Source organism: Apiospora phragmitis, assembly GCF_038363925.1.
Source record: "Apiospora phragmitis strain CBS 135458 chromosome Unknown utg000008l:1.0-3514335.0:1.0-3519231.0, whole genome shotgun sequence".
In the NCBI taxonomy this organism is placed as follows: domain Eukaryota; kingdom Fungi; phylum Ascomycota; class Sordariomycetes; order Amphisphaeriales; family Apiosporaceae; genus Apiospora; species Apiospora phragmitis.
The window spans coordinates 117,701-137,060 of NW_027117407.1; the positions used below are offsets into that span (position 1 = coordinate 117,701).

General features: G+C 46.7%; 4 protein-coding genes across 4 annotated transcripts; 1 reads left to right on the forward strand and 3 right to left on the reverse strand.

The window, feature by feature from the left end:
* Positions 1 to 3,922: 3,922 nt before the first annotated feature.
* Positions 3,923 to 4,498, reverse strand: PG994_008464 (uncharacterized protein; the record flags this gene model as incomplete). The annotated part of the gene is made up of 1 exon (XM_066859873.1): positions 3,923 to 4,498. The coding sequence occupies one exon, from the start codon at positions 4,496 to 4,498 to the stop codon at positions 3,923 to 3,925; it is 576 nt and encodes a 191-aa protein (XP_066713462.1).
* A 660-nt stretch (positions 4,499 to 5,158) lies between these two features.
* PG994_008465 (EKC/KEOPS complex subunit) lies at positions 5,159 to 5,867 on the reverse strand (the record flags this gene model as incomplete). The annotated part of the gene is made up of 2 exons (XM_066859874.1): positions 5,159 to 5,476; positions 5,589 to 5,867. 2 exons carry the CDS (start codon positions 5,865 to 5,867, stop codon positions 5,159 to 5,161), a joined length of 597 nt encoding a protein of 198 aa, XP_066713463.1.
* A 3,998-nt stretch (positions 5,868 to 9,865) lies between these two features.
* On the forward strand, positions 9,866 to 12,872 carry PG994_008466 (uncharacterized protein; the record flags this gene model as incomplete). The annotated part of the gene is made up of 5 exons (XM_066859875.1): positions 9,866 to 10,504; positions 10,569 to 10,856; positions 10,915 to 11,151; positions 11,208 to 11,979; positions 12,037 to 12,872. The coding sequence occupies 5 exons, from the start codon at positions 9,866 to 9,868 to the stop codon at positions 12,870 to 12,872; spliced, it is 2,772 nt and encodes a 923-aa protein (XP_066713464.1).
* A 1,206-nt stretch (positions 12,873 to 14,078) lies between these two features.
* On the reverse strand, positions 14,079 to 14,459 carry PG994_008467 (uncharacterized protein; the record flags this gene model as incomplete). Its single annotated transcript, XM_066859876.1, has 1 exon — positions 14,079 to 14,459. One exon carries the CDS (start codon positions 14,457 to 14,459, stop codon positions 14,079 to 14,081), a length of 381 nt encoding a protein of 126 aa, XP_066713465.1.
* Between the last annotated feature and the right edge of the window lie 4,901 nt (positions 14,460 to 19,360).

The window sequence follows — 19,360 nt, forward strand, 5'->3', positions numbered from 1 at the left end:
AGAAATTAAATATTTTATACGAGTATATATTACTCATATTTTAAAGGAGGACTTTTTATTAACGTTTTTAAAAACGTTTTAAGCGTTTTTTACCGTTTCGAATATATAAAAAGGTTTTCGAAAAATAGGATTCGTTTTATATAATCCGGAATATATTATTTTATAATTAAATATAAAGTTATATATTTTAACACCTCTGGGGACGTTTTTCGGCCTACTTATTCTTTAAGAATTAAAAACTTTAAACAACCCGATTAAGGCTTAATCTTAAACCGAATACGTTTAAAACCGTATCGTACGGCATTAAAATAACTTTTCGATATTTATTTTAATTAATCTTAACTAAATTATAAAAGCTATAACGTATATTATATACCGAGTTACTTTTTTAAAAAGTAAGAACGCGATACTTTAAAAAATAAATAAAATACTTAGCCAGCGCCGCCGTATAAAAAAGAAACGGCTATAAAATAAAAAATCACTTCGTATATAAGTTAAAAAAGACCTGTAGTTTTAAAAAGATATTAATAAATAGTTATAAAACAAATCGCGTTAAAAGAGTAATCGTATAAAAACGTTTAAGACACGCTTATAACGCTATAAAATCTACGGAAAGCCTAGATATAATACGCGTACTTATTAAAATAATATAGAAATATTTAAAAATAAAGATTTTAATTAATTTTAATATATTAAATACGTTATGATAAAATTAACTTATATTTTATCGAAAAAGGTGTAAAAGAATAAAACATTCGCTTATATAAAATATTCGCTTATAAGATACGTTAAAATTAATTAATTAAAAAAGTAAACTAAGAATTAATATAAATATATACCTATAATATATAACCTTATTATCGATTTTTATAACTTTTTTTAGCGTATAACTATTTTTTATATCTTTTATATTAATAGATATTTTATTATCGCATTATTTTTACCTAGCTAGATATAATACGCTGCTTTTTTTTTTTAGTAAATCCGTTTAATCGCCGCCCTAGGATAAAAATAAACGATACTAATATACGAAAGCACGTTAACGTAAATAGGTGATATAAATAAAAAGTTCGTTATATATTAATAATAAATAAAGCTATGTATAAAAATAATTCTTTTTTTAATTATTATTCTTTAATTATTTATAGTTTTTATAAATCGAGACTTAAATTATTATTAATAACGTAATTAATAATTTATTTATATTTAATATCGACATATTTAATTTAAAGCGATACTTATAACGTTTAAATCATTTATAAATATACTTATCGCGGCTTATTACTTATTTATTAAAAGCTTAATTTTAATATAATATAAAAATAATAAAATAATACGTACTTATATATTATTTTTATATAAATAAATATATTTATATTAAAAAACTATTATAATTACGAGTAATTATTTCTTTTAACTTATTTTTTAAAATAATAAATAAATTATTATATATAGTTTAATAAGTTATTAATAAATTAAAAAACTTTACTAACTTATTTATAAATTAGTCTAAAAACTCGACTATACGAAACCTGGCCTTAAAAAAGCTCTATAACCATGGATCTATATCTGTTTAGGCTAATATTAGAGATGAGAGGACGAGGTCGCCTATACCTCTAACCTATAAGCTTCACCAGATTTCGCTAGGGTAGGAAGAGCTGCACGTTAAAAAGATATTTAATACGGCATGGAGATCTGTAGGCCAGACCCGACTAAGATAGAAGAATATATATAGGACGCTGCTACGGCCGCCGCCTAGAGTGTTACTGCAGAACGATACACTGTTTTATAAGGCCAGCACATTATCCAGAGATACATACTCGATTACGCAGTAGGAAGCATGCCAAGCGCTGAAGATTAGCGATACAAAGGACCTTTGAGCGCATTAGTAGCAGCTCGGAGTTGAACTTATGGGGGAGCACCTGCATTCCCAAAGAAAATCGACACGTAACAGGTCATCTGTAATTATTGCTACTTCCCCTCTCATGGACCTCAGATGGAAGCAGCTAGGATTCCCTTTGCGAAGCGGGGGTGTAGTCACAGCAGTGTACTTCCCCTGAATAAAGCATCTCGTACCTGGGTCGACAACTGGTGCCATGAGGTGGCGTCACATTTGATCAATCACTTGCTGGGCTTCAGTCAGGAATCAGGCTGGCCAAGATGCACACTCCTGCCCGAGGTGAAACACCGACGAGGCTTCTGGAATGGTCTGGCTGGTCATCATTTTCCGGCTTCTACTGTCCCCGTGATTTCGCTCCTTCCTCGACGTTCAATCTTTCTCTTTCCAGTTCACCTCGAATCAAGTCATGCCCCACAACAAATCAGGCAGCCAGTCCCTTTCCTTCCGCCTCTGTCCAGACAACTTTGGAATACCGGTGGCATAAATTGATGTGATCAGAATTCAAAAAGATGCCCGACCGTCGACCGTGACGTAGTGGTTTGTCTCGTAGTTTCCGTCTTCCCGCCGCCTGTCGACTGGTGTGTGAAGCACATGCTGTATTTGGTGTGAGTGTGTGTCATATCGAGGCCTGCCCCTTCCGCTCGGAACAGCATACAACAGCATACAGCTGGAGGCAGCTCGGAGTCAATGTCGTCTAGGCGGTACCTGTTTACAGACCAGCAGACATCAATCGGCCCCAGAATTTCGGTATTTAATCGACTCTTCTGCCCGCCTCGATCTGATTTCTCTTTTCCCTTTCTTCATACTCTTGTGCACCTCGTGGGAGATCAAGTAGTCCTACGGGGAGGCGTGTACATGGAATTGCACATCGCCCGTGTATCACGCCTGGTCTTCGACCGGTGTACAAAGTTTTGATGGCATCTTTTCCCTCTCCCCTCTTCCTTTCCCCTAGCAGCACAACTTTTGTTTTGCTAACCCCAGCAGTCTGCTGTCCATTGTGCTTGATGTGCTGGCGGGCTGTGGGTTGGTACGAGGCATTGTAGTTGTCGTTGCTGCTGCCAGGAGGAGGCTCCAAGTGCCTTTCCATGGAGGCACTGGGACTTGTGAGGGGAGCATGGAGAGAGGAAAGAATCGGATTCGGATGAAGGGCGGGAGGTCTCTGTTATATACAGCTGATTCTTGTGGCGGAGATAGCAAATACATTCGCCTTGGCTGGACCAAAACCTTCTCGTTGAATCAAGGCTCAAATCTTCTCTTAACTCAACCTTTTTCTTCTGAGGCCCATCGCCTTTCACGGTACTGATGAATTGTACTGAATGGGTATCCGAACCAATTTGGGCTCAATCGATTGACTCTGTCCGCCAGTGTAGCTCACTGCTGGCCCAGCGCAATACGTGGTTCAAATAGTGCGAAACCAGTATCACAGTAAGTCATGTTTCTCGTGGGCTGGGGTTGGGTAGCTGTCAATTCCCTGGCCCAGCAATTCGCGATGGTAGTGTGTGCTACTTTGCGTATGATGAAGTAGGTAAGCAGACCGAGCACAAAGCGCCGGCACCATTTTGATTGACTAACAGAAACCAGGGACATCGGGATCAATTGATCGCAACAGACTTGTATTACCCTCATTTTGATTTGCGTCTTCGTTGGTGATGCTTTGAACTGGGAATCCGGCTGTTGTGTATGTACCGTGTTCCGGATCCATGACGCATCAGATCCGGCCGGCCAACACCCGTGCCGGAGACTCCAATTCCTGCCGAAGACATTCGTACGCCGCTATACTGTACATATGTGTAGGAAGCCCACCATAGGCGCGTCTACCGGCAATTGCTAAACCATCCTGGAGTCTGAGTTGGGAACGTCTCTCATTTGGACGGTTGGCCTCTTGTGAGCAAATCTCCCCCTTGGCTTGCTGACAGCCACGGATACATCTCTCACCCAGACAGCCTCTCCGTCAATTGCATCGCTTCGTGTCTGAAACCGGTCGATCCTCACGTAAGCGTCGCCCGTTGAGAATCGATGCGTCTAACTCCATCGCGACGAGCCGCCCTTCTTGGACTGCGGCAGCGCCCAAGGATCCTGGAGTTCCTCCTCGCCGCCGGCACCACCAGCACCACTACCACCCGCATACCCTGCTTGGTTCCGCGTACCATCACTACCTCCACCAAAACGCGACCCTGTCGTCACGTCGCCACTACCAACAACACCAACATCCCCCGCCGAGCTGCCGGCAGCCGCCTCCGTCGTCGTCTCCGCCGTCCACTCCCCATCCGCCCCCCGCACGCCCCGCGGCGCCGCGACGGGGTACCCGACGCGCTTCTGCCGCATCTCCCAGCCGTTGCGGTCGGCGACGGCGTCGCGGGCGCGCCGCCAGTACCAGACGTCGAAGGGCGTCATGACGACGCCCGCGAACAGGGTGCCCACGAGGATGCGGCGGCCCCCGTACGTCCGGAAGTTGATCTTGAGGAGGTAGCGCGCCGTCACGAGGCCGGCGGCCACGCACAGGGGGGACTGGAGGAACCACCGGGACGGGCGCGCGACGATGTCGCGCTGGAGCTTGGTGGGCTCCGGGGGGGCGAGGGGGGGGACTTTGGCGGACATCTTTCTTCTCCGGAGTGGTAGTGGTACCTAGTAAGTGTGTCTATCCCGTTGAAGGAAAGAATAAATGAACGAAGGGAGAAAGAAGTGAGTGGGTTTCGTGGAAGCGGGATAAAGCAAAGCAGTATCGGACGATGATTTGCCGATGCGAATGAGAGCCCGGGTGCGCGTGATAAATTGGCCAGAGGCGCAGCTCTCCCTCCTCCTTTATTATCGATTCAACTGAAGTAGGAGGTAGTAAAGTGGAGGACACAGATCGACTGACGGCAGGTGGATTCCGATCAGTGAAACAAAAGAGATATTTCCGACCAGTATTGGTGGGTTTATGAGCTGTGTCGCATCGACGTGTTTGGAGTTTCAATGTTGGACGATGCTCGAATGTTGAAGGTCCGGCAGCAACAAATCTGAATTGCAGGTCCGATTGCAGCTGTGTCGGGCCGGCAGCAACGTCTTCCCGAAAAAGAGGGTATCCGTAACTACATCGCCCAATCCAACATCTCACGACGATTGAACGTAACCACTGACGTGCTGATGCTTTTTGTTTTTACCCGCCCAAAGAGCACTTTTAACCTATGTAGAATCTATATTATCCCAGGGTATCATTGCCATGTAGTGTGACAGATTTCCAACCAAAACTCCCCTCTCATAAGCCAACCCCTGCCTCTAGGTACCCCTCATAGCCATTGCAGAAATAATGAGCATCTCCAGCTCGTTCTTCTTGGCCTTTTCATCCTTGATCGCCTCAATCCAGGGCAAACCGTTCAGCTTGTGGTACTTGCGCAGCTTGGGCCAGTCCGTCACTTTGGCCAGTTCCTCGTCGCTACACGACACACTTTCTCCCTGGACATGTGTCTGGAGATGCTTCCCAACGTCCTCTGGTGAAAGGCTGCTAGGTGAGCCTTCCCGGGATATGAGTACTTTGACCACTACCACGTCCTTAGTGGAAGGCTGGACGCCATATCTCCTGTAAGCTTCCGAGATCTGTGGTCATATATCTTGTCAGTCTACACCAGTCATGCATTTTGCAGCGCAAGCCTTGTGCAAGAAAACAGTGAACATGACGTAAGAAAGGGGGCACCTTCGTCCCACTCACATTGTTATTGGAGTTGAGAGAGACCACCACCTCGGAGTGCACGTTGGGGGTGCGCATGGACCCGGCCATCTCGGCCGCAATGGCCTTGTAGACGGCCGAGAGCAGCTGGAAGCGCGACGCGACGGTGCTGGCATCGACGAAGGCGTACTCGAAGTCGGCGTTGCGGCTCAGTAGCTGCTCCTGCAGAAAGGCCGTGTTGGCGACATTGCGGTAGAGTGCGAGGAGCACCGTGTGCGTCGCGGGGAGGTGTTCCAGCTCCACCGTCTCGAGGGCGGCCATGGCAGCGATGGAGGGGGAGAGAGTGGAGGGGGAGGGGGGGAGCACGGTCTTTGTCTGATCTGCCCGGGCGGCGTGAAATGAAACTTGCTTGTCTGTCGTTGCTCTCGCTGCGTCACGCGTGGAATGTGAATCAGATCAGTGCGTTTTTTGGGTTGGGTTCCTGCGGCCGTCAGTCCGAGCATGGATGGCGGGGTTGGCGATTTGATGGCGGGGTAGCTTCTGGGCGGTTGCTGACATAACCGGGCTATGGACAGTGGCTGCTTGGTACTTTTTTTAGTGGGAAATTGAAGCAATAGTCGGGAGCTCGAGGATGCGGCGGTTCTGACGAATTCAGTCAGGCAGTATTGATTCCATTGGCGGAAACTGATCAGGTCGTGTCTTATCACATTGCATTATTGTCAAGGGCACGCCGAGTCACGATCTGCGAATATTATTACATATCTACTACTACCGGCAAAGCTCGGAGTCATGAACTTCCCTTATCAGCAGCATTGATCACAGTCCATGGAGATTGTCTCCGAAAAAAACGTCAAATGTATTTGCCGTAATATTGACCGGGAGCGATGGTCTAGTTTCTAGAGTCTTTCCCAATGCAGCGTGTCCCGCGTTACCCAAGACTTGGTTCAGTGTTGCTAGTCTCCAAGCCACCAAACGCCAAGTCTAGCCTCATGGCGCCAATGGTCCATTCAATAGCATTTGACAGTCTATCCGTTGCCAGGATGCGAAGATGCGCTCCTTATGTCATCACAGCGAAGAACGCGTATGACATAACCTAGCTGTTCGCATGGATTGTCGATTATGAGCAAAGATGAACCAGTGTCCACTGCCAGTATGTACGACTGTGCTTCAAATATGGCACTGCATGAACTCTCGCCCACCGAAGTCCTGGGTGGAATTAGCCCCGCGGGTTGTTGTCTGGACTCTCTGGACGGCTCTGCACTCTCTGACAATATTCCGAGTTACCTCGGTTTCAAAAAGTACCACGCAGAATCTGGATCTGTCGCTTGGCAGGGCACCCGAATGGAACCAGGTGATGACGAGTTGCCAATCACGCAGCCCCGTGGAGATAGATGTTTACAAGTACGACTCTACCGGTACAACCTCCAGTCCAAGTACCACGCTGGGCAATCTGGGCTGGGTAGGACATGACTGGGATCAATCCCCCGACTCGAGACTTGGCAGCGACCAGACGGCCCAGCCTGTCGGAACGCATGTAAATCCCAACCCGCAGATAGTCTGGTCGCTGGTGCCGCGTTTTGTTCCCTTTGCGGGTAGCAATAGCCAAAGTCAAAGTCAAAAACATCAGAACAGACCGAAGTATATCGTACTCGCGAGCCCGCTTGGGTTTCGGGCTACTGCTTCAGACCTGAGGGTTATTTAGCATGGCCTGGCCCGCCTCCCCGAGAAGGGACGAGAAGAGCAGGAAAAAACGTTAAAAAGTTAAATAAACATCGTCTAGCTATGCAACGAGGGGTGCTGGGGAGATTAAGCCCCGTAGTCGGTGAGTCAGTGGCATGCATAGGGTTGGCTTGATGTTCTTCATCGGTCACGTTGAGACACGGCGATTCGTGGGGCCCCGATCCAAGGGCCACTCTGCAAGGCAGCATGGAGGGTCATTGAGATGAGCAGGCCAGCTCTGACGATGTCACAATAGCCGATACGCGACAGAAAAGAGGAAGGGGGGAGAGCACAGAAGCAGCATCTAAACTCTATTTTGCATGCCATCGTGTGCGAGCTAGACCGAAGAGGGTGCCCCCCTCGCCTCAAACCTAGGCAGGCACTTGACAAGGGCGCCGAAACAGGTCGACCCAAACTCTCAACTACCGTCGGTCGAGAGAACTGAGACGATAGTGAAGAGGGGGCTGGTCTGTTTGAGCGATAGGAGAAAAGCATCGTCTCCATTGGAATCGACAGAGGCAGCATATTACGAACGCATACGACCTTTGGCAGCAAGGAATTATGCCCGTCACGAGTCGTGCCCCTGTACTATGTAGGCGCTGGTATTGGGACTGACCCATTTGCCAGTATTGACGATGACTGATAGGGCCAACGAATTGAGGAAGGTTGAAATAGGGAGATGACGCTTGAATTTAAAGTTGAGTGTTTTTAGAGGACGCAGGGCTTGGCAGATGCAGAAGTCGAGTCTAGAGTTCCAGGCCCTGCTCAAAAAAGAAACTGTGCTTGGGGGGCGTGGGTGGGTGCTACTACTGACTGGTGGTAACCAACGAGATGGCCGAGCGACAGCCGATAAATGGGGATGAGGAGGACCCCTTCTTTTCTAGGCTGTTAATTTTTATTTTTTTTGCAGCGCCACGCGCGTGCATGCATGGGGGAGAGTCGGGTGTCGGGACTGGGACTGGCCCTACAGCCTACATACAGTGCTGCCGTGACGACGATTCCAACGGGAGTTCCTGATCTCCAGCAGCCCATCCCGACAACTCACTCACATATATCCTCGCCGATCCATGTACATGTACAGTACCTAACCCACTAGCAGACCGCAACCTACATACATGCATTCCAGGCAGCTGGAGTATGGCCACGTTGCTGTTGGAACAGATGCAATGCTTGTAGTAATTGGCAGTATGTAATTCATACGATTGGACCCTTATTCAATCTTTACACTTTTTTTTTATCGCGCAGGGACTACAGTATGTACTTGATGCATGGGCATTTCTATCTGCCGCCGTTCTAGCTCGCTCCATGACATGGCAGCCAGGCCAATGTTCAGATGACTTACTTGGCTGCGGGATGGTTCGAACTTGGACACACGGCAGTCCATCAAAACAGCTTGGCACACATGTATTGACCTCCAAGACCTCTTACTCACGAACTGGTAAGTGGCTTCAATTAATCAATTGATTGTCAACGTACGCAGTATGTAGAGGGGAAACGTGGGAAGAGGTAGGTTTTATTGCGCTCTTGTTTTGGCCTACGACTACCTACTCCGGGTAAATCGAATCACCCCATTTCTGCATCTCGAACGAAAGGTGACGAATGCATCCCGGGGCCTCTTTCTCGACGTACACACTACAGGCCCAACACCGAATCTGCGGTGCGGTCAGGGTCCAGGGATGCAAGGGTCTTCCTGCGTACTTTCTGGGCAGGCTGACTCGCGCTCGTCAAACTTGATGGCAGCACTCGGTGCACTCGCGGGCCCATCACCACCCACCGGCACGCCCATTGGCACGTTGAATACCAGTCCAGTCCCTACCCAGTCCCTCCGGACCCCCTACGTCGCTCTGCATCTGGCTCCCCGTTCGGGCTTAATCGTCTCCGCTCTCATCTCTCATCTCTCTCCTCCTCATAACAGAGACCCTCTTCTGCCCATCAAGCTCCTGAGGGAGCGTGGTATTTGTCTCGTCGCTCTGCCCGTCCTGGCCTGCCCTGCCTCTTTTATCTTGAGTCGGGCTCCCGCTCTTTTCCATTCTTGACAGAGGTCCTATGTATGCCGCCAAACCCCCCCCCCCCCCGAGCTTGTCCACCACTTTTTTCTCTTCTCTCATAGTAATTGTACTTTCTGGTCTTATATACACTATATTGGTTTTATAGACTGGTGGTGTTCTATCGAATAGTAGTGGTTATAGCAGCAGCGGATATACCTCCGTCGGTAGTTCCCTTGGCCGACTACCAGACCCAACCAACCAACGGCAAAACCCGCCGCAAATCAGAATCTCCAGCTGCACTCTCTCTCTCTGACCCTGCCTGCGCAGCTCTCCCCCAACTTCCAGCAATCCTTCGAGGACGCCTGTCGGTCTGCATTCTTCTCGAACATAAGCCGCCCAGCTTCTACTGCCGGCAAGCTCCATTGTCGTGCCGCATTTCCATTTTTTGTGCTCGATTTTCGGTTCTTTCGGCAATTGACCACTTCGCATCGACGGTCGCGCGTCGCGTCATCGCCCCCAAGAAAACGCCCGACCTATTTATATTAGCTTGCGCTACTCACAAGGTGCTTTTTCTATCTCTCGAACCGCCCAAGGCTTGGAATTGCCGACAATATGGCCCCAGGCCGTCCGCCGAAGCGGCCTGGCGATGCCGAATACGAGACACCCGATAGCCACTACAAATGCAAGCTGCCGAAACTGGACCGCATGGGATCAGGAGGAAGCAGCGGCGGTGGTGGTGGTAATGGTGGAGGCGCCCCGAACGACTTTTCGAGCGTGGTCAAGAGCAAACTGCAGTCGTACACGAGGACCGGCCAGGCCTGCGACCGGTGCAAGGTGCGCAAGATCCGATGCGACGCCCTGCCCGAGGGCTGCTCGCACTGCATCAACCAGAACCTCGAGTGCTACGTGACGGATCGCGTGACAGGCCGGACGGAGCGCCGGGGGTACATGCAGGAGCTGGAGCGCGAGAAGCAGGACATGATGAACCACATCCGGGAGCTGGAGCAGCTGCTGGGCGCCAACGGCATCGAGGTCAAGACCTTCCAGGGCCGCGCCTCGGCCGTCGAGCCCAGCCATTCGCCCACGGGCAACTATGACGCGATGGGAAACATGGCGTCGTCGTGCCGGTCATCGGGGTCCATGCCGAGCGCCGGCGGCGCGAAGGAAAACTGGCAGCAAATGTCAAACTCTGTCTGGGTCAAGGCTAACGGCCAGACGCGCGCCCCGACGAAAACTCAATTCACCACGGGCGTCTCGAGGTCCATGCTCGAGGCCCGCCCCGGCCGACTTCCACATCGGCGTCACCACCGACAAGGCCGTCTCGAGCTCCATCAAGGGCACCACCCTCACCATCCTCGGCAGCACCATCGACGTCTGCTCCTTCGACGCCGAGGACATGGACGAGCCGGCCCCCGGCACCCAGCCGCGGTCGGCCCTGTACAACAAGTCGGTGCAGGCGCTGATGATGTCGGCCTGCAATGTGAACCAGCCTCTCCATGTGGATTACCCGCCCCGGGTAGATGCCTTCACCTATGCCGAATGGTATTTCCTCATCATTTACCCCTTTCTGCCGGTCCTGCATCGGCCAACCTTTATGGATCTGGTAAGACTAGAACTGACTGCCCTTCTCAATTGCTGCTGCATGCTAATCTCTTGACCAGCTCACTCGGTTATATGATGACCCCGGCTTCAAACCCACCCTTGCCGAGACCGTCATGATTCACATGCTCTTCGCCTGTATATATTTACAAATCGGACTGCGGAATCGGGAGAATCCCGAACAAAAGCACAGGCTCAACGAGCTTTCTAATAAGCACTACCATTTCGCGCTCAGCAAGTTTGTCGATCTGACCACCACGCGGACGTTTGCGGATCTCCAAGCGCTGGTCATGATTGCGGTGCATACGCGGAGTTTTCCCAAGCCCGACTCAAGCAGCATGATGACGCACTACAGTATAGGTCTGGCCACAGAGCTTGGTCTGCATCGGTCTCCCAGGAAGTCCGGCGAAGGCCCGACTTGGAATCCGAAATGCGGAGCCGAATTTGGTGGACTATCGTATCCATGGCCGTGACGTTGAACGGTCGCATGGGGCGGCCCATGGGCATCCGTCTCGAGGAGTTCGACGTACCTTTCCCGGAAATGATCCCCGACGAGATGCTGACTCCTGACGGCGTCGACACATCCCGCGGTGGCAAATGCCTGTACGAGATCGGAGTAGCGGGCTTCAAGATGTCTGCCCTCTTCTTGGAGATGTACTCGACCATCTACTGTTCGCGCAGAGACCCCGAGAGCTACCTGCGGATCGTCGAAGAACTCGAAGCCCGGTTGCAGGCCTGGCGCGATGAGATCCCCCAAGGTCTCCGGTACGTCGAGGGCGGAGACGGCCAGATGCAGGCTCTGTACGTGCAGTACATCGACTGCGAGTTCCGGCTCTTGGTCCGGCACCCGTCGGTCGCCATGACGCAGGATCCGAAAGTGCTGGCCGAGAATACCCGGTTATGTGAGCAGGCGGCCAAGGATATGCTGCAATGCGTCTACAAGCTGTACAAGATCAAGTCCATCGACACGACTTACTACATGCAATCTGTCTACATCGCGGCCGCCTTCTCGTCTATGGCGGCGGTGTGGGAACGAAGGCATGAGGTCACGTCCGCGGAGGTGGAGAGTCTGAGGCATGACATGGGCATGTGGCTGGATATCCTGGCCGAGACGAGTAAAATCATCGGTAAGTTCACATTGTCCTCCATTTTTGCCGAAAAAATGACCACTAACAGGCCGCTAGGCTCCGGTAACGCATTCCACGACGCAGTCCGATCCATCGTGGATAGGACAATCTCCTGGATTGAACGTGACAGGCAACGGAAAACAGCTGGAGGTATCATAATACCTGTCAGTCAGGAGATGCTCAAGCAATCGCCACAGACGCCGACATATACTAGTCTACCCAGTGCACCCGGCAATACCTCGTCCAATCACAACGGTACTGAGCACTCCAACAGCTCCGGGACGCCAACGACAGGAATGCCGACTTCGCGCAGCAGCTACTTTGGTGAGACGACCACAGACCAGAACTCGTACCCGCCCATCCCCTATGGTGACTCGTCCGGACATGGGCCGAACAGCATGCAATACGATGGAAACCACCAGTTCATGTACGCCCAGGCCCCCGATCAAGTGACAGCGGCCCACGTGCAAGCACAGAACCAGGCACAGGTCCAAGGCCAGGCGCAACAGAACGCGCAAGCCCCGTCGCAAGCGCAGACGCCAGTCGCGGACCACGGCCACAACCCGCTCACGGCCTTCGCGGCACAGGCGACGCAGCCCGACATGCTCTGGCGGCAGCAGGCGCAGGCGCAGGCGGCGGTGACGGGCGGCAGCAATACGTGGCAGGACTGGACGGCGGCCATCGTCGACAACCAGGACCGGTACAGCGCCAACGCGCTCATGTCGCTGGGCCACGGCGCGCGGTCCGGCAGTATGAATGTCAACGACGGCAGCAGCCAGCCCGATCTGGGGATTGGGGTAGGGATGAATGGGGCGCCGGGGGTGCCGGCTACGGCGACGATGCAGTGGCCTTTGCTGTTGTTTCATGATGGTACTAATGTTGGGGGTGCTTGAGTTGATTGATGATTAGGGACATTTTGGTCTCGGAAAGTTAATGTTAATCGCCAACCCCTATCTCTGCTGCTCTGCCGACTCCCAATTGGGAAATTGCCCATGGTCAGAAATGGAGTCGGAGAGCAAAGGTTCAGACAAGAACCCCTGCCAAGCCTATGTATCGTTTGTGTCGCTCTTGTTTGAGGAACCCTAATTGTCGAGGTCATTTTGAAAGAAAGCCCTTGCTACACAACAACTTTTGCTTTGGTAGGGTGGCTTTCGGGTTACCTAATCGGATCGGAAACTACCTGTCCAAAGAGAGACGAGAGCGTCCTGTGTCACGATGAAGTGCGTGAGCTATTTCTGGCCTGCCACCAGGTGCGAACCTTGCAGATGCCACCAAGCTTCCATCATCGGTCGGTGATTGCATTTGTGCCACAATTTACCATTGCGAAGCGAGTCACGAAGCCACGTCGCCGATTCCATATCACAAAAGAATAATGAAGAGGGACATGACAGGCCATGGCGAAGCCCGAGATGGCACAAAAGGAATGACAGATAGCTGGAGCTACGGCGCTTGCTTAGGTATGTGCCCATGTATCTTGCCGTTGAGTCGGACGCGACGCCTTGTGTGATGATAATCATATACATCGTGAACGTGGTTCTATAGTGTGCAAGGAAGGACAAGAAGGCATGGGATCACGGAGTGACCGCAGAACGAACGGTAGTCCAGCCCTATCGCCTACCTACGCTCCAATCCAAATGGAAGAATAATCCAATTCAATCCTCGACCTGTCGTCGGCCATTTCTGTGACCGTATAACGTTTGGCTGTTTGCCTTTTGACGTCCCCTTTTGCTTGCTTGTATCTGTATTTGGTGCCGGTGACTCGATTGCGCAATTCGTGGACGGTGGAACTTGGACGACCAAACATGACCTCGCGGAAAAATGGAAGCTTGTGTCATTCCATCCATGACTTTGCGTATTTAAACAACCTTGAGTCCCGGTCTCATCCTCTCTCTCAGATCAGTCTGGTGTATAACAACTACATCACTCACCATCATCACTTGGCTGTCTTCAACTTGCTACATCCTTGCAGGCACCGTTCTTCCACGTACTTTCCGCTGTACCAAAAGGCTCTCTCTTGCCACTTTCCCTCTCCTTCAGAACTTACACTTTCAACTTTACCCAAAGCCCGTCATCAAATACCAACCTCCACCATGAAGCTGTCAGCCGTTCTCTCCCTCCTCCTCGTCGCAGCCCCCGCGACCTTGCTGGCATCGCCCACGCACCAGCAGCAGCAGGGCAAGCATGTCCAGCAGTCTCAGGGCAAGCATGTCCAGCAGTCTCAGGGCCAAGCTGTTGCGGGACAGAAGCAGCAGCAGCAGTCCCAGCAGCAGTCCCAGCAGAAGCAGCAGAAGCAGAAGCTGCTGACGATTCTTGGCATGAGCCGAGTCATCAAGAACAACGACAACAAGTCCAAGGCCAAGGCCAAGAAGGTCACGAAGCGGCACCACTTGAACCTCGGGGCCTACTTCGCGCACAAGAAGCATCCGGATTGCGCGGAGCAGGAGACGAAGTGCAAGAACTGCGGCGAGTAGGTTTACCATTTCATTCTCCCCCTCTCTTCACCCTTCCCCCTTTCTCCCCCTTTTCTCCCCCTGTCCCTTCCTTCTTCTTCTTACCATGTGTACATCACCATCACCATACTGCCAGGTTGGATGCCTGAAGCCAGCTCCTCCCTCCCCCGCACCCTTTCTTCTAATACTCGGGGGGGTATGACGACCCACGAGACCCATTAACTGACATGGCTTGCTATTTCCCGCAGCGACATCAACTGCAGCGAGGACCCCAACTGCGAGTGGTGCTGGGAGTGCGTCTGGACCTCGTCGCCGGATGCCTCGTACTGCAACTCGACCATGCCGCGGATGTAAGCTCATGGCGCTTCGTTGATCGACCATTCAGGGCTGCTTTTGAGCCTGCTGTCGACAACATCATCTTGCTCCGGTCATCTCGTCATGGCAGATTGTCTCATGGGTTTGGTCAGGTGTAGAGGAGACTGCGTTGGTGAGAGGAGTGAGTGTGTGGTATAGTATGGAAGATTTGTTGGTTAGGCCGAGGTCTCAGACTGCAGGTTGGCGGAATGTACTGGAGGTTTCTCTTGATTTCTATTCCGAGTGTTCCAATCTTGTCGATTCCTGTGCCAATTGGTTCTCATCGGGGAAGCTTGGTTCACGCTCCTCGTTCAATATCCGGGTCACCATCTAGAGGCCAGTACATTAGGCCGACCAGCCGGTGTAGGAGGATAGATAGTTTGAGCCGTATTTGACTTATATGGAAGATGAGCTTGAAGAGTTTCCTAGGCTGTTATAGACCGTTATGTTTGTAGTGCCAGTTGTGTTCTAGTTTCTCAATGCTTAGCGACGAGTAGATCGTTTTCCTTGTTGCGATCCGACTTGGCAAACTGAACTGCTTTGGGGTCCATCTCGAATCTGGCGGTGGTGACTGAAGCAGGGCGATATTATCTGATATAGGTGGAGGAGGTTCACTTCGCCGACGCAGACCTCCTCCTTATCTCTGTGTCCGTGGTTAATTTTGCCTCTATCGCCTCAGTCGCATCTTTCATCTCTTCGGGTTTTCGAACCAGCTCGAATTCTACTCTTCCACTGCTTAATTACTTCTTAACTCAATGAAGGGGCGCAAGATGGGTGAGAGGATGTTTGGCTGGATCATTGCAACTATCCCGGGGTTTCCCTGGTATCCTTTTAATTGCTAAAGCGCTGCTGTTTGGGGTTTTGGGAGGGGGGGGGGGGGTGCTTTTTAGGCCCTGGGCTTTTGCTAGTATGCACCAATCCAAACACTATCTACACGTTTCGCGCTGGGGGTGGCAGTCAGAGCGTTCTGTAACATCATGTATAGCAAGGACCTGTCGCCAGCTGTCCCGTGAACGCCAGCACCTCTTTCCTCGTCGTGTTAGTACGCTCTCCCTTTTCCTCGTCGCCGGCATGGACCGGCTATTTGCGCCTGCGACCGGCCTTAGCGGCCAAAGTTAAGTGACGTAAGCGTTTTTTAAACTCTCTGCAAACCTGTACTAGTAGTATAGATATAATTATAGCCCGGCACACAATACGTGGAACGTAAGCCGGTAAGTGCCACAACTTAATCCGTCTACGCTTTGCGGCATAATCTCGACGAATATCGGCTTTGCCCGAACAGAGCAGAGGTAGTAGGCAAGCGGATTATGCTGCAAGCTGCAAGGCTCTCGTAATTGCTGGGGCCTGTGACAGTCCATGTGTTTGTTCGGTGCGAGGACAACTGAACAGAGGCAGTCGTCTTGGTCAATAAGTAAGCAAGTATGCCTTAGCCACATATCTCGCCCCTCCTTTCGCGACTCCTATCCAATCAGTGCTGGCTCCTCCAGATAGATATCATGGCAGGTCGCTGTTTATACCTACTGTACAGCTCAGCTTCAAGTGGGTAGGCAGGCTCGCCCAGACAGCATATGCAGGCTCGCACAGACAGATGCATATTATTGGCTCACCGCACGAATCCTAAGCCTTCGCGTGTACACAACTCGGGAGTGATGATAGTAAATGGACCGCTCTCAGTACCAGGAGAAAATCTGGTTACTTGATATAAGAAGAGTCCCTTTAACTACCATATAAGCCTTCCATTCTACAAATGGATATTTTCTCGTAAAGCTTGTTCAGAATCAAAAGCTTCACCTCAAGTTGCCTCCCACTTATCGCATCCTAAAGTCTTCCTAGGTCCAAACCATGCCCCTTTCAAGCGAAGTCCTCGTCGCCCTAGCTCTTGGTATTACATCGTTACTCGTTACGGCCGCTGCCCTGTGGATTGCGTACCTCACTTACAGCCACTCCCGCGAACATCAACCGACGAACCGCGTCCTATCCTGGCCTTCAGAATACCCATTTCTGTCGCCGGGCGGCACCTGGGCTACTAGTAGCTTCTCGATTAATAACGACCTTATCCCCCGCAGGCCGCATTCTGGCGCCGAGTTAACGGATAAAGATTCGATATTAAGTTAGTGTTGCAAGTCAAGCGGGGGGTTTTACGGGTAAGTAATTATCTACCTATTTCCGGGGTACTATTAAACTAAATAATAAGTAGTGGCAAGCTTTAATAACTCTTTATCGATATATAAATACACGCGTTTATAGTTTACTTAATTAATAATATTATAGCTTAAATTTTATTAAAATTATTAAAAATTAAAGTAATTATATATATAAAATATTAATTAATAATTAAATTAAACTATAAAAACGTATATATTAATATTTTTTTTATATTTTTAATATAGATATTTATTAAAAATATATAAAATATTTATATAATAATATCTTTTTTAATTATATATTAAATTAATTAAATACTTATATTATTAAATTAATTATATTATTAAATCGATTACTTTTATTAATATATATTATTAAACTTTAATATATAAATATTTTTATAATTATAACATTAATTTAATTAAAAAAAATCTTATTATTTTAATAATTTAAGCGATATAAAAAAGTTCGAATTAAATTAATTAAAAAGCGGCTACTAAAGTGTATAATAACCCTCGAGCTATTTTAAGCGACCGACTTCGTAATATCGAACCTCGACGCGAAATTCGATATTTATAATATAAATTAAATTTAATTCAAAAAGAAATGTTTTATAAATATATACTTAATTTAAATATTTAAAAGATACTTTTTAATATTAATATTATAAAAAATATAATTAATTTTTTTTTAAAATTACGCGGCGATAACCGCGTTTATAAGTATTAAATTAAACGTTTTATTAAAAATAACTTAAACTTTAAAATTTAAATAAACCGTTAATATAATTATTAAAAAGCTTTTTATAAAGATTTAAATATTATTTATAATTAATTCGTATTAATTATAAATATTAGAACTAAATACGATATTTTAAATAAAAATATATAAACTTTTAACGAAACTAGTTTTATAATAAATATAATCGAGTTAATATTAATTATAATATATATTAATTAAAATAAAAAAGTGAAATTAATATTACTTTATAAACTAGTTTTATAAATACGATTTATTAAGCGATTAATTAATTAAATAAACTTTTAACGATTAAACTAAAAATAAAATAAGCTTAAATTAAATTTATTACTTTAATAAATTTATTAAAGTGCGCATAAAAAGCTTTTATAGTTTTTTAATTTTAAATGGTTACGAAAGCTATGTTTCGATTAAATTCGAGGAATATTATAGAAATAACGATATTATTACGCTTAATATACCTCTTTATTTTTTTACTTATTTTAACCTTTAACTATAATACTTTATTTATTATTAAAACGTATTTATTTAAAAAAATCGAACTATTTATTTAAGCGTTAATAAATTATATTATAAAATTAAACTTTTTTATTATTTTTGTATAAAATAATATTAAATTTAAATTTAATATCGTTAAGTTAATATCTTATTATTTAAATAAAATAATTAATAAATTTAAGATATATTTTTAAACGTTTAACGTAGTTTATTATTATTTCGTTTACCTTTATTATTAATCTATTATATATTAAAACGCATCGCGAAATTAATATTATACCCCTCTATATTATATAATTAACTATTCGTGCCTTAAGCCGCGATTTCTTAGCCCTACTATATTATTTAAAGAAATAATTAATAAATTAAATATATATCTTTAAAGGTTTATATTTAATTCGTTGCTTTTGAGAATAATTAATACTTATAACCTTTTAATATTACTTATCCTTTAATAAATAATTAAAATATTCTATTTTTATTAAAAATTATATTAATATAATAAACGCTATTTAAGTTTTAAAAAAAACTTAGTAAGACGTATTAAGGTTTATATTAATAATACGAGAAAGTATTTAAACGTGTGATAAAAGTCCGCTTTTATCGATATAATAAGTAATAATTTATAAAAATAAAATTAATTAAAGTATATAAATTTAAAGGTATTTATAATAGTTTTATTAAAATTATTTATTTTATTAATAAATTAAAATTAATATTTAAATTAATTACTAAAATAAAAAATATTTATATAAAATATATAAAAATATTTTCCGTTATATATTTAATTCTTTCTCTATTAATCCTTTAAATTACCTATAGGCTTACGGTAATCCCGTTACTAGCTCACGGTGATCCATCCCTTAAATCACGGTGATCTAACCTTAGTTAGCTTATTTTAGGCGTCGTACCTTTTTATTACTCCGGGGCTCGTTACGTAACTCGTCGTGCTTTATTATTATATTCGTTTATATTCGTTTTATCGCCGCGTAGGCTAAGGCCGCTTATTTCGTTATACGTTATTAAAATATAACTACGTTTATATAAGTATAGCTAGCGGTACGGTTACTAATTATAATATCGTAGCTAGATCGGGTTATTATATTTCCGTACCGGTAATTAAGGTTTTTAGCCGTATGATTAGGTCGGGTTATAATATTATTTTATTTTTTTTA